Here is a 12634-nt window from a genome sequence, read left to right as displayed (position 1 = left end):
TTCTCTGCTCTCAGCCTTGTTCATTTTCCTGGTGAGTTGTTTTCTTCATATGGAGTGAAGGGAATTCTTAACATATTACAAATTGCCAGTCATGTTGGCTGCCGATGGTCTGACAATGTCGCACATGTCCATAACTTTCTGTCTATTCTTACCTCCATCTTCTATGCATCCCTATCCTCAGCCCCATTCCCATCACCCTCACCTGACCCTTTCAGGACCTGTAACTCCTGATTTTCTTTTTGTGGCACACATTTAGCCTTTCGTCTCTTAAGAAGACATGTCAGGTATTTTTACCACTTGGTTATATTTTTTTAAAGATTTACATTTATAATTATTATTATTATTAATGTATGTTTGTGTGTCTGCATGGCTGTATATGTGAATGAAAGGCTAGAAGAGAGCATCTTGTTTACCACAACAGACTAAGTGATAAGAATCTAGGTGGAGTTACCTGCCTCCGCTGCACGGAACTTGAAAGAAGAACTGCTCCTGGGCTTGCCTTGAGACATCTCTGGCTTCGACCAGTGACCAAGAATGGATTATCCCACCCATCTCTCCCAGCTGAAACTAGGAAGGGTTCGAGCCGGGTCTTTCCCTTTAAATTGAGAGCTGAACATTAAAGCATTGAGCCTTGATCAGAGACCTTTGTCTTGGCTTCATCTTTTCTCGCCCTCCGTCTCTCTTTCGTTCCCAGTCCCCTTTCAGGTGAACCCAGTTGATCCGTGGCCGCTGGCAGCTACAGAAAAACTTCCTCTAGAATGTTAATTTAACTGATTAAACGGAAAATGATTGATATTCTTTTAGTCATGTCCCACTTTGTGATGCCTCCCAGGTGTGACTGTTAAGGGTTCTGCTGTCAATCCTAATTATTGATATCTTTTTAGTAATCTTTCTGTTCTTTCTAGCAGGCTTCTGTGGTTTTCTATATGTTTACAAATGTGTCCCATGCACTCTAAGACTGCAACATGTGTGAACACACTGCGTTCAGCTCAAGTGGGATGTTAAAACATTAACCAGATGATGGGTTTAGTGGCACATGAGAACCCTATGAACTCCATGAAAACACCCTGTGATTAAGAAACATGAAGCTTTCTTATGAGCGGAGAACAGCTATAAGGTGAAGCCACGGGAGCCATAATGTCTTTCCATCTCATCATGAGAGAATTAGGTCAGATGAATACATTCAAATGTACACATAAAGAGAGGAAAAATATTTAAGGTTTCATCCATACTCATTATAATCTGCTTTGTCTATGCTGCTTTCTCAAGCTTAAAATGTCTAGCCCTAGGCTACTACTGTGCTTCCAAAGAGGTAGTGCCATGCACCAGAAATGGGCTGTGGGTTGGTTGCTCAATGTTACTCACTACTTAGTAGGTAAATCCCTCCTACCAGCTAGCTTCTTCATCCAGAAAGCGAAAGCACCTTACTGTGGTGTGCCAGATGATGGCTGTCAGGTTTGAAAGGTAAGCTATGGTTTGGTGAGTGGCCGTGATCCTTACTGTTGCTGAAGCTGAGGGTGTGCCTCCGCAAGCAGAGCAGGACCCATCTCATCTCACAGCCACGGCGACCTTCAGGGCTAGCCATTCCCAAGCTTAGTTCCGCCACTGTGACCTTCAGGTTAGCCATTCCTGAGCTCAGTTCCGCCAGGTGTCTTCATTATCCATCTCTGAGTCCAGACCATTCCCACATGAAAAGGCTAGCAACTGTTTCTCAAGCCTTCTCTTCTTTTTTGGCTAAAGGCTGTGTGCTTTTTAAAAAGAACTCACTGGTAGTTTAGAATATACACCTAATATCATGAGAAAGAAGGAAGAAAGGCTTCCTATAGAAACACACCTCACACTTTAAAAATATTCTAAAACTGGTCATTTTCCCCATACTCAAACTCAAAGGTTAACATAAAGGCACATTTAGTCCAAAAGTCTTATTTTTAAATGAAGAAATAAGCTAAAAGGATAAAAGAGATTTTTTCTTAGGATTTTTTTATATAACTGTACAAGTTTACAAAAGTACAGTTTAGTTAAAAGTTATTACGTGGCTAACTCATGCTCTAGAGATAGCTCAGGAGTTAAAAAGCATTTGGTGCTCCTGCAGGGGACCTGGGTTTGGTTCCCATCACCCACAAGCAGCTCCCAGCTGCCTGTAACTAGAGTTTCAGGGGATCTGATGCTCTGCCCTCCCTAGCATCTTTACATACATGGTGCACACAAAATCATGCAGGCATACACATGTAAAAGTCTAATAAAAAAGATAATGTAGTATTCCTATGTATAGAGAGAATATTTTTGGTTGTGAGCCTAACCATTAGTGACTAAGTCATCTCTCCAGCATGGATATAAAAAATCAATTATGATGATAGTGACATTTTATTTCATGTAAGTAATTTCTTTTAAGGCTGAGACACTTTTTACTGTTAGAAAAGTAACAGGAAATTTAAAGTTGTCTGAGGCCCACTCCATCTCAGTTGGTTCCGATGGCATTGATGGAGATCCATGCAACCATATCCTAAGAGGGTGAACGGGGTGGGTCAGGTATAGAAGATGACTTGATGTCATTCTGATTATGGATGGTTTAGGTAGAAGATGATGAAAACTTAGAAACCTCCATCTATGGTTGAATGGATGGCCGCACTCAAGGCCAACCTTCAGTTCTATTTAAGAGTGTTTCATACTCAAGCTTCAACACAGAGACATCCTCATTGTGCCTGGGGCTAAGTGAAATGGATGAAAAGCCACAAGGAAATATGCCTGTGCTGATATAAGAACTGCCCACGAGTAACTATTACTATAATTCAACATCTAGCTGAAGCATTTCAAAGAGAAAGCAGATTTATTTTTTGGTTCAGGGCATAGAGTTCATCCTGCTTGGGGAAGTCGTGGCATCTGGCCTGGCTCCATATGTCATGGTAGGAGCATGAAGTGGAAGGTCCTCACATACTGGAGAGCAAGAAAGCAGAAAGCTTGGGCAGGCACTAGAAGTGGATATAACCTTTAGGGCCTGACCCCAGTGACTCACTTCTGCTATCTGAGCCACAGAATCCAAAGGTCCCACAGCCTCCCCTGACAGTACCACTGGCTAGGGACTGAGTATTCAAACACATGAACCTGTCGAGGACATTTAGACTCAAGTAGATGATTTTCTTCAAAAAATCATTGAATCAAAATCATTTGACATATAAACATTGCTGTGATTATAAGAGTGTTGAATTCTAACTCCATGTTCATTGATTGAGCAGTAATTTCAGGTGACACAGGAAATACAGTCTTATCCACCCAGCTAAGTCACACATAATCCACCTTTACAGCTCTTATAAATCAGCATTCTCAAATAGCTCCCATCCTCCCTGACCCACACTGACAGATGTGCAAGAGGCCTTCTTTGCTCTTTTTAGGTCAGCTTGGAGCAAGTGTCTTCTGGGTCTCTAAACTTTACCTACAGGAATTTTTGACATGAGCAAGCTGTAGTTTCCTGCTGGCAGTGATTTCAGACACAATTCTAAATGTTCCATAGGCCTCACTGCTATTCCAGAACCTCCCAGGAGTATGATTTCTTAAGGAAAAAAAATCTGCTATTCATAATAGATTACTCAAATGACTGGAGTTCATTATTGGAAAAGCTAAGAACTCGGATATTAATTCACTAATTCATACCCTCCCTTATTACTTTTTGAAAGCGTGAACCACTGTGAATTGAGTGAAGTAGGGAAGATTTGATCAGAAGTGTCAAAGTAGGTTAAGCTCCTCACTGTACTCCACAGGGAAGAAAGCTATGCCCTCTTCAACTATAGTTGCTTAATTTAAACCATCAATAACTCATGCTTAACTAAGCTGCAGCACCTCTGGTTAGGCTAAAGCTTTATAGCTCCCATTCAAAGCACATCTTTCAGTCCCTGCTCATTCATTACATCTCTGCTCTATGTCATGCCCTGTCATATAAACACCATCTCTTGCTGGGCATGTTCCCAGCCACAGTGAGAAAGCACCCATCCTGGGCACATGTATTGTTTCTGATAGCAGAACTATCTAATGGCTTGTGGTAGAACCTGTAGCATTTCATTCTTAGTTCTAAAGAGCATTAGAGAGATCAAGTTTTTAGTTCCACCCTATTATATATTATTAACTGTCACAATAACATTGAAGTACATGTTAGAATTCTCCAAGGTCCAGGAAATAGTTTAAACCAAAGGCTGACTGGCTTAGCCTCTTGAGTATTTTCTATGGGAAATGCCTATGCAACTTTTGGGCTTAAAACACATAGAGAAGAAGTAAATAACATGAGGTGGGGGATAAAGGCACAAAGTTTTAAAAGAAATATAAGACACCAATATCAGCCATGTTGATTACAAACTGACACAGTATCCTTCTCTAGCAAGGGCAGAGGGTGGGGAGTGGAGGCAGAGTCTTGAAGGATACTGCTAGGCCCTGATTTTAATTATTCCCTCACTGTAGCATCGTAGGTGCCTCATTTGGAGTCTATGTCTGCTTCATCTGACAAGTCTTAAGAACATTAATTCAAGGCTTTGCTATCTTGTCCCATAGCTACCTAACCCTCCACTGTAGTGTGAAGCCAGCTGTGACTTGAATGGGCATCACTGTGTTTCTATTAAACTTTATTTAGAAGAATATGTTACCTAGAGTCTTCTTTGGCAACCACTGGTCAGTCAATAAAGATAATTTGCTAACCTGGAAGGAGAGAATCACAGAAACACAATGAAGCATGGGAAGGAACTCTGAAAAGATGGCCCAAGAGGAAAAATGGCCAAGGGAGATGCTGATGTCAAAAAGATATGCTCCACAAAAACTACAAAACCCAAAGTCAAGATTCGCAATCTATTTTTGATAAAAATTGTTTATCATGGGATTTGAGCCACATTTAGAAAATCAGCAGCAGCCCAGTCCATCTCAGGAGAGGTCACCTGATCTTTGGGTTTATGAGGATTACTGCTGAGGAAGTAAGTCCTTTCTGCAAAGGCTCATTGTTATCTTAGTGACTGACTTAGAGACTGACCTAAGGGACCAGGATGTTCTATTTTCTCACCACCTGATTGTTTTCTCACTAGAGGTCAATTATTTAAAACCCTCCCTTCCAGCAGCCAATACTTAATATACATGAGGGAGAGAACTACTTCATTCTTGGCTTGTGTTTCTTCTGGATGTCACAAATCTTTTTGTTGAGGCATCAAGGGATACTTTTTTCTACTAGACATCGATCTCAATAGGAAAATGCCTAGCCAGTTGAACTGTAAGACATGGTAGTGACCTGGTCTGAATGGGAAAGAATTCTAGTGCCTCTCACTGTCTTTCCTATGGTCTGGTTTTTGTTGTTGTTGCTATTGTTGTTTTGTTTTTAGTCTAAATTTTGAGAAGTTTAATAATTCAATGTCATTAATTAAATAAAATAAAATAATTAAAATAATTAATAACCTGAAGGTAATAATTTTGAGGGTATGTGGTTAATATTGTTCACCACATGGGCCCTGGAACCACCTGGGAGACAAACATCTGTATATGGCATGAAGTTTCTAGATCGGAATGAGGAGAGATGACCCACCCTACCTTTGAGTGACACCTCAACTTAATAAAAATGAGCAAGATGAGTGTCAGCACTCACTTCTGCTTCCTGACTACAGATACTATCAGCTGCTTCACACTCCTGCTTCTACTTTCCCTGCCATGACAGACTGTACACTCTAACTGTAAGCCTGAGTAAGACTTTACTCCTTATATAGGCCTTTGTCAAGTATTTGGTCACAGCAATGAGAAAGTTTAAGTGACACAGAACAGAGACCTCTACAACTTCTTGTGGGGCTCCTAGGCCAGAAGAACCTCGGAATATAGAAGTTCAGACTGGAGAGGCAATAAGGTTCCTATCCCACAGGTCCACACCCCATCATCATCAATAGAGTTCAGCTACAGCCAAAGGTGTTTACATGAAGTAAGAATACAAAGAGCCTCAGGTCAAGTCAGTTCAGACTTTGCTGCTAGGCGACTTTGCTTTAAACCTGTGAATAGTCTTTTGGCTGTCAGGGATTTTTGTATTGAGTAAGGGATTGTACATGTAAGTATATGAAAACAGAACACAGTACAAGTTCTTTCTGAAGGTTCTTTCAGTCCAAAATTACCTAGGATGTGGATTATTTAAATGGCTCTGGCTTTTCCATGAAGGATGTTTTGAAAATTAAGTCAGGAAGAAATTTAAATTCAGAGGCGTGGTCACCATTAGGGGCAAGCTATGTCCCTCTGCCCTGGTAGGTTCCACTCTCTTCTCAGAGTAAACATGCATGGCCTAGAACCCCTCTTAGCAGCAGTAGCCACAGGAATCAACGCCATAACATACAACCAGAGGACTCCTTCCTCTGTATTTTAGGATTTGTTGTGGGGACAGGGACAGTAAATAAGTTGGTTCAGCAGGGAAGCCTGACAAGCTGGGTTCAGTCCTTAAGATCAGCATGGTAGAAGGAGAGAACCATGAACTGATTCCTGAAATCCCCAGCAAGACAATATACTTTTTTTTTTTGACAAAGAATCCTTCTCTCCGAGATGAAGCCGGTCCCTGTAGCTCAGGCAGTAACTGTAATGCCTGATTGGTACTTATATCTGGAAAGTGTTCTGAGCCTGGTTTAAGTCAGATCATTACTTTTTAGTTCTGGCTGTGCCTTAGAAACAAACCAGGAGCTTTGTTAAGAAAGAAAACAATAAAAAAAAAAAATCAAATTCCGAGGGGCCCCCCCCCCCCAGAGCGGGGGGCTTAAAGTTCCAAAGTACCATAAAGATGTTAGTATTCTCTCATACAAAATTTAAACTAGAACACCACTCTCCTAGGAATCTCAGGTAAGAAGTCTATCCCAGATTAGATTTTCTTAGAAAGTCCAGGGATGTTCTCCCAATGTTTTGTTCACTTTAGAGTTTGATGTATCTGCCTTGCTACAGACCCCATGTGAGCCTCCTCTTCTCACCTGATAACTCAGTGTCTCATGGGGTTCAGACTATGACTGCCCCGTGGGACAGTGAGAAGCTGGAAATGGAAAGACTAAAGGGATGGCAAGAGATTGGGACAAGCATTCCAGATCTTCAAAACTATTGAAGAGACTGCATGCCCGAGACCACCACTGTGAATTCTGTCCCCCAGGACCCCTGCCTTAGCATCCCTGTCACTTTCCCCAGTGAATGAGAACTCATGCTCAGTGCAATGCTGTTGTGCTGCAGCTGGACCACACAGCTCCAGTGTGGGAGGGGGGCTCAGAGCCTTGGAATAGGCTTTCCCTCACCAGCTCCATGTAAAACCCTCTGCAAAGTCTCATCTTCTTCTGACTATCATGAGAGCAGAAGCGGAAAGGAGAATGTTGAAATAAAGAGGAGAATCCGACTTCAGTATTTAACACAAACACAGAGATCTCATACATGTAAACAATGTAACAACGGTTTATTTCTCTCAGAAGGTTATAAGCAAGTCACTGCCCCTGAAAGCATTTGTAAAAAAAGACCACATACCTAATTACATCCAACCACTGGATTACTCCCCTACTGAAACATTGTATCAAATAAAAATGCCACAGGTGTCAACTGAGACAATGAGTTTATAGACTTAATTGTTCTTAGTCTAATGTTCTGTATACCTGTTTCTGGAATAAACTATCAGTGCAATAGAATGCCTTAAATATTTAGGATACCATCCATAGATGTCATTAACATGAAAAATGTAGTCAGATATTCAAATTCCTGATTAAGTCAGTTTTAAAGACATAGAATGCTAGTGTACTTGCTCTAGAAAGTCCAATTAGGTTTAAAGCTATCAGTTTTATATGTAATAATTTTCTTAACAGGAATAAAGGTATTAAGCTAAACATAGTGATGCACGCCTTTGACCTCAGCACTTGGGAGGCAGAGGTAGGCAGATCTCTGTAAGTTCAAGGCCAGCCTGCTCTACATTGTGAAACCTTATCAAAAGGAAGGAAGGGAGGGAGGGAAGGAAGGAGAGAGGGAAGGAGGGAGGGAGGGAGGGAGGGAGAGAGGGAGGAAAGGAGGGAGGGAGGGAGGGAGGGAGGGAAGGAGGGAAGGAGTGAGTGAGAGAAAGAGGGAGGGAGGAAGGAAGAGAGAAAGGAAGGAAGAAAAGAAACTGGAGTGGGGGCTTGGTGAGGAAAGGAAAGGAAGGAATTGAATTAAAACTCTAACAACTACTAAAATTCAGACACTGATTTCTGCAGTCTCTCTTAGAGAAACATGAAGCAGCAGTGGGGAGCTAAGAAGTCTTCCTGTGCAGTGTGACTGGCATCGAATGTAGAAGGACCCACATCAACAAAGGCAGAGCAAGACAAGAACACCCACAGCTTCTCCATCGCTGACTGTGCGCTGTAAGTAAATGCCATGTTCAACACCCTGAACAAGGCTAAAGGCCCACCCAAGGAAATAAATTCCCTGAGAATAGCAGTCAGCCCGTGCCCTGCTACCTAATCTGCCAACAGGCAGCCCTGACCTAACAAGCTTCAGAGAGATGAGGAAGGACAACAGCTTGCTGAGCTGTTTGATGCATACAGGGAACACCCGTTTCCCAACTCTGTACAGACCTTTAAAAAAACTTACATAATAGAGTAAGCAGAGATTTTTCGCTCTTCCAAACAGGTATTTAAAAAACATTTACAAGTATGTATTAGAATTAAATGTTAATTTATGGAGCCATTCGAAGTCTTTTATATTCTAAAACAAATCTCTGGAAATTTAAAAAATACTGTATTTTATATATTCCTGAACACTGAAGAGCTTACAGTGCAATTTCTCAGTTTTCGTGTCTCAGAAATCTGTAAATGTGCTCATGAGTTCATCCTGGAAGCACCCACTCTGATGTCCAGTGGGTGCCACACTACAGACCATGGTACATGGCTGTCCGCTGAAGCTTCCAGGCTACACATGTTCTGAGATTAGATGGAAAGGAGAAAAAAAACACCCGTGTGAAACTCATTCTATTAGAAGAAAAATAACATTTTTATAAAAAAAGAACATAGAAAACATGCTGTCTCTTCTTTAGGTGCATTTCTTCAGTCAATCGACTGGTTTACCAAAAGTGTTCTCTTAGTTCAATTATTGCACAAATTACCTTTAAACAAATGTCAGAGTGTCCACTATTTATATGACTAAAACATTTCAAAGAACACTATTCATTTTAAAATCTCCTTTAAAGACTAATTAAAAACAAGCTCACCACTCTTTGCTTCACAATTTTAATATTAATGAGCAAGTCTCTCTGAGCCAAAGTGGTATTTCTTTGAGGTCTGACCTACATGTGTAGCAGTAGACTCCTAATATATGCAGAATTGCAAAACCAAGACTCAAAATTAAGAGTCAAAAAAGAAAGGAAAAAAAAAACAAACTAAGGAATTGCTGCAAATGTTCTCTTTAGCAGGACTTCTGAAACGGCTGCTTCCCTCTCAGAAGACTTGTAAAATCCACGGTCAAGATGGAACCTGGGGCCTGAGGAGCTTCACCGAAGACTGCCTCATCAGCTTCTGCTGCTGCCTTGCTGACTGTGCACTCTTAATGGCATCAAAGGCTCTCTGGAAGGCAAAGCAGGGTTACTGCAAGATGATCTCTGGCTCCCCCGAGGGTGGAGGAAGGCAGAGCTGCCAGAGTCTCCATGCAGGTGTGGACAAGGACCAGGCTACCACCCACTCATGCAATATGAACCATGACCCTTCCACTTTGGTGAGTTTCCAGCCTGCCATTCACAGGAGCATTAACTCAAAGTCACCAGTAGTAGAGAGTGTGTGAGAAATAATGGCGACTAGCTGTCACCAGCTTGTAAAGGTCTTCTGGTTAAAAACCTCCAGGGGCTTGTTAAAACGAACTTTTTACCTTGGCTGTGATAGGATCCTTCAGGTAAATTTTCCGAAGATAGCCTACATTGGCACTGTCTTTTTTGTGGAACAGCCCCTGCTCCTGTTTTTAAAAGAAATAAAGACAGAAAAGGAATTATTCTTTAGAAGAAAAAAATAGCATAATCTTTAATTGGACGCTTAAAGGTCAACTGATTTTATAAGCACTACACCACTGGAATGCATACATTCAAGTGTGCTATGAAATAAATTACCTTGCTACAAGGAGAGTGGCTACACACTGGAGTCAGGATTTATAGACCTATTTGTGTAAAATCAAGGCTTCTGCAGGCAACAATAAATAGCCTACAGGATCAGGATCACACTGTGACAATGCATGACAGCTGACAGACCAGTGGCGGACCAAAAGGCCCTCCCCTTCATCTACTGATAGATAAAATTCTTACACAATATAAAAATACAATGAATCAATTCTCACCACTGATGTAAAGCCAAGATGATACAGTAGTCTGAATGGGATTAGATCCCATAGGCTTGTATGTTTGACTATTTGGTACCTCATTGGTGGAACTATTTGGGAAGGATTGGGGTGTGGCCTTGTTGGAGGAGGTGTGTAACTAGGAAAAGGCTTTGAGGAGTCAAAAATCTCGCACCACACCCAGTCTCTCCTTCTCTCTGCCTCCTGCTTTTAGATCACAATGTAAGTGCTCAGTCAGCTGTTCCAGCCACTATGCCTCTGCTCCAGAATCATGGATCCCATCCTCTGAAACTGCAAGCCCTAATTAAACTGTTTCTTTTATATATTATCTTCTCATGGTGTTTTCTTATTGCAGCAAGGGAAAAGTAACTGAGAGACAGGTGGTAACCAGGGAACTGTAACATATGTATGGGACAGTCTGCCCCCGCTCCAGGGCACTGTTTCCTGATAGTGCTCTGTGCTCTGATGCTCTAGGTAAAGATCTGCACCAGAACACACATGGGCAGGCTGACTTGAGAGTCTCTTGTCTATAAATGTCTATAATGAGAGAAGTAAAGGACATTAATTTAAACCTATTCAAAATCTGTAGGAAACACTGTTTGGAGAGTTTTGGTAAAGAGGATAATATTGTTATTTGAGCAAAACAAAGATATTATATACAATGCCATATTTAGAATGCCAATTTTGTATGTTTCCTTAAGAGAGATAAAACTATTTGTAGAGTAGAATGTGTGTGTGTGTGTGTGTGTGTGTGTGTGTGTGTGTGTGTGTGTGGATAGTGGGTAAGCCTGAGAACCCAGCAAAGATGAGGTATAACTTCTGCTAACTCCATACTGTGTAATGGAAAGTCCATTCTTAGAAGAGGATGGGAGGGAAGACACAGGACACACACATGTAAGGTGTATTTACATTCTGTGTGCACTAGACTATAAACGGAGCTATTTAGACCTAATTTATTTTTGACTGTTTGTGTGTGTGATATGTTGACAGATAGGTGTGAGTGTGACAGTGTGTGTGCAAGGGTCAAGACAACTCTGCAGAGTCATTTTTTCTCCACAGTGTTCTGGGAATCGAACTCAGGTGGTCATGCTTGAACAGCAAGCATTTCAGTCTGTTCAGCATCTGACTGACCTTAGACCTAACATTTACTTTCCCCAAAGTACTTACTTAGTCTACTGATAACTTAGCCAAGAGAGTATCTGTAGAAATGTCTAAGGTTATATAGCAAAGTGGGTGTACATAAGAAGAAACAAAAGCTCCAACTCACTAATTTTACCAAAAGGCAGAAGCAATTCTGGCAGATCAATTGATATTTCACTCTATGTCAGAAAATAAGTTATACAAATTAGTTGTTTGTTTACAGCTTAGCATGTGTCAGCACAGTGATGGCCTTGCTCCTCTAGGAGACTTCCTGTGTGACTGTGAGGCAGCCAGAGAGCTCTGGCTGGGTTTCTCTGGCTCTCAAGGGCTGATTCGCATTTCCTCACCTTAACTGAAATCTTCAGCAGATTTTCACTGACTTCAGGAGGACACACAAAATCTTCAAACAGACACTGCCAGTCCACAGACATATGGCCTAGGATTTCAACTTCCTTTATAAACAGTACTCGCCTATTTTGGAAAAGAAAACAAACACAGCCCCAGATCAGTTCTATCCTTCACTCTGTGTGTTTTAGTAAATAACAAAAGCTGATCCCCATGGGGTGCTAAGGGTCAGAGGCTGAGTGTTGGGCAAAGGGGGATGGGAAATGTTTTATCAACTTCCTCCCCCCATGGCTCAGGGAGGAGCAGGCAGAAAGACTGTAGCAGCTGGAGGGTGGGAGGACTCTGGGAAACGCTGTCTTCTGGGCACTACTTGGCTACTGAACTTAGAACTCAAAGCTGCTATGGCTACCATTACAAGATCAAGCTAGCCCAAATCCCAGCATAGATGGGAAACAGTCTCCAGGACCCATTACTGAGGAAATCCTGCATTGGATAATTCATTGGGGAGGGAGAACCATTCTGTTTTGAGTGTAGTTGCTAGTAGGTTTCCTGTGCTCCAGTGGATAGCTGATATTCATTTGTATACTAACGGCAAAAATCAGACTTAGAGGGTTATTTTTAAAAAAGGAAGAGGAAGATGGGGACATGAAGTTAAGGAAGAGGCATGTCAGGAGAAGGTACAAGGGCAGTTGGAAGGGAGAAATGGAGGACATATATGATATTTCATAGTATATATGCATGAAATTCTCAAGAACAAACATTTTAAAGGGTACAGTCAATAGGACAAACTGGCAACTTACAGATTAAGAAAAAAAATCTTCACTAACCCCACATCTGATAGAGGCTA

General features: G+C 41.5%; 1 protein-coding gene across 1 annotated transcript in view; it reads right to left on the bottom strand.

Annotated features, from left to right (window-relative positions):
• Positions 1 to 8955: 8955 nt before the first annotated feature.
• The window catches only part of Vps13c (vacuolar protein sorting 13 homolog C), a 148560-nt gene continuing 144881 nt past the window's right edge, over positions 8956 to 12634 (bottom strand). The window contains exons 79-81 of the mRNA XM_028771361.1: positions 11790 to 11913; positions 9844 to 9927; positions 8956 to 9545 (exon numbers count right to left, since the gene is read on the bottom strand). Of these exons, the coding sequence (XP_028627194.1) occupies positions 9444 to 9545; positions 9844 to 9927; positions 11790 to 11913 (310 nt within the window). The 3' untranslated portion in view covers positions 8956 to 9443. The remainder of the gene's footprint in view (positions 9546 to 9843; positions 9928 to 11789; positions 11914 to 12634) is intronic.

This window comes from Grammomys surdaster, unplaced genomic scaffold (genome assembly GCF_004785775.1).
Source record: "Grammomys surdaster isolate TR1022 unplaced genomic scaffold, NIH_TR_1.0 206, whole genome shotgun sequence".
NCBI classification, from domain to species: Eukaryota; Metazoa; Chordata; class Mammalia; order Rodentia; family Muridae; genus Grammomys; species Grammomys surdaster.
This window is presented reverse-complemented; position numbering and strand designations above follow the sequence as displayed.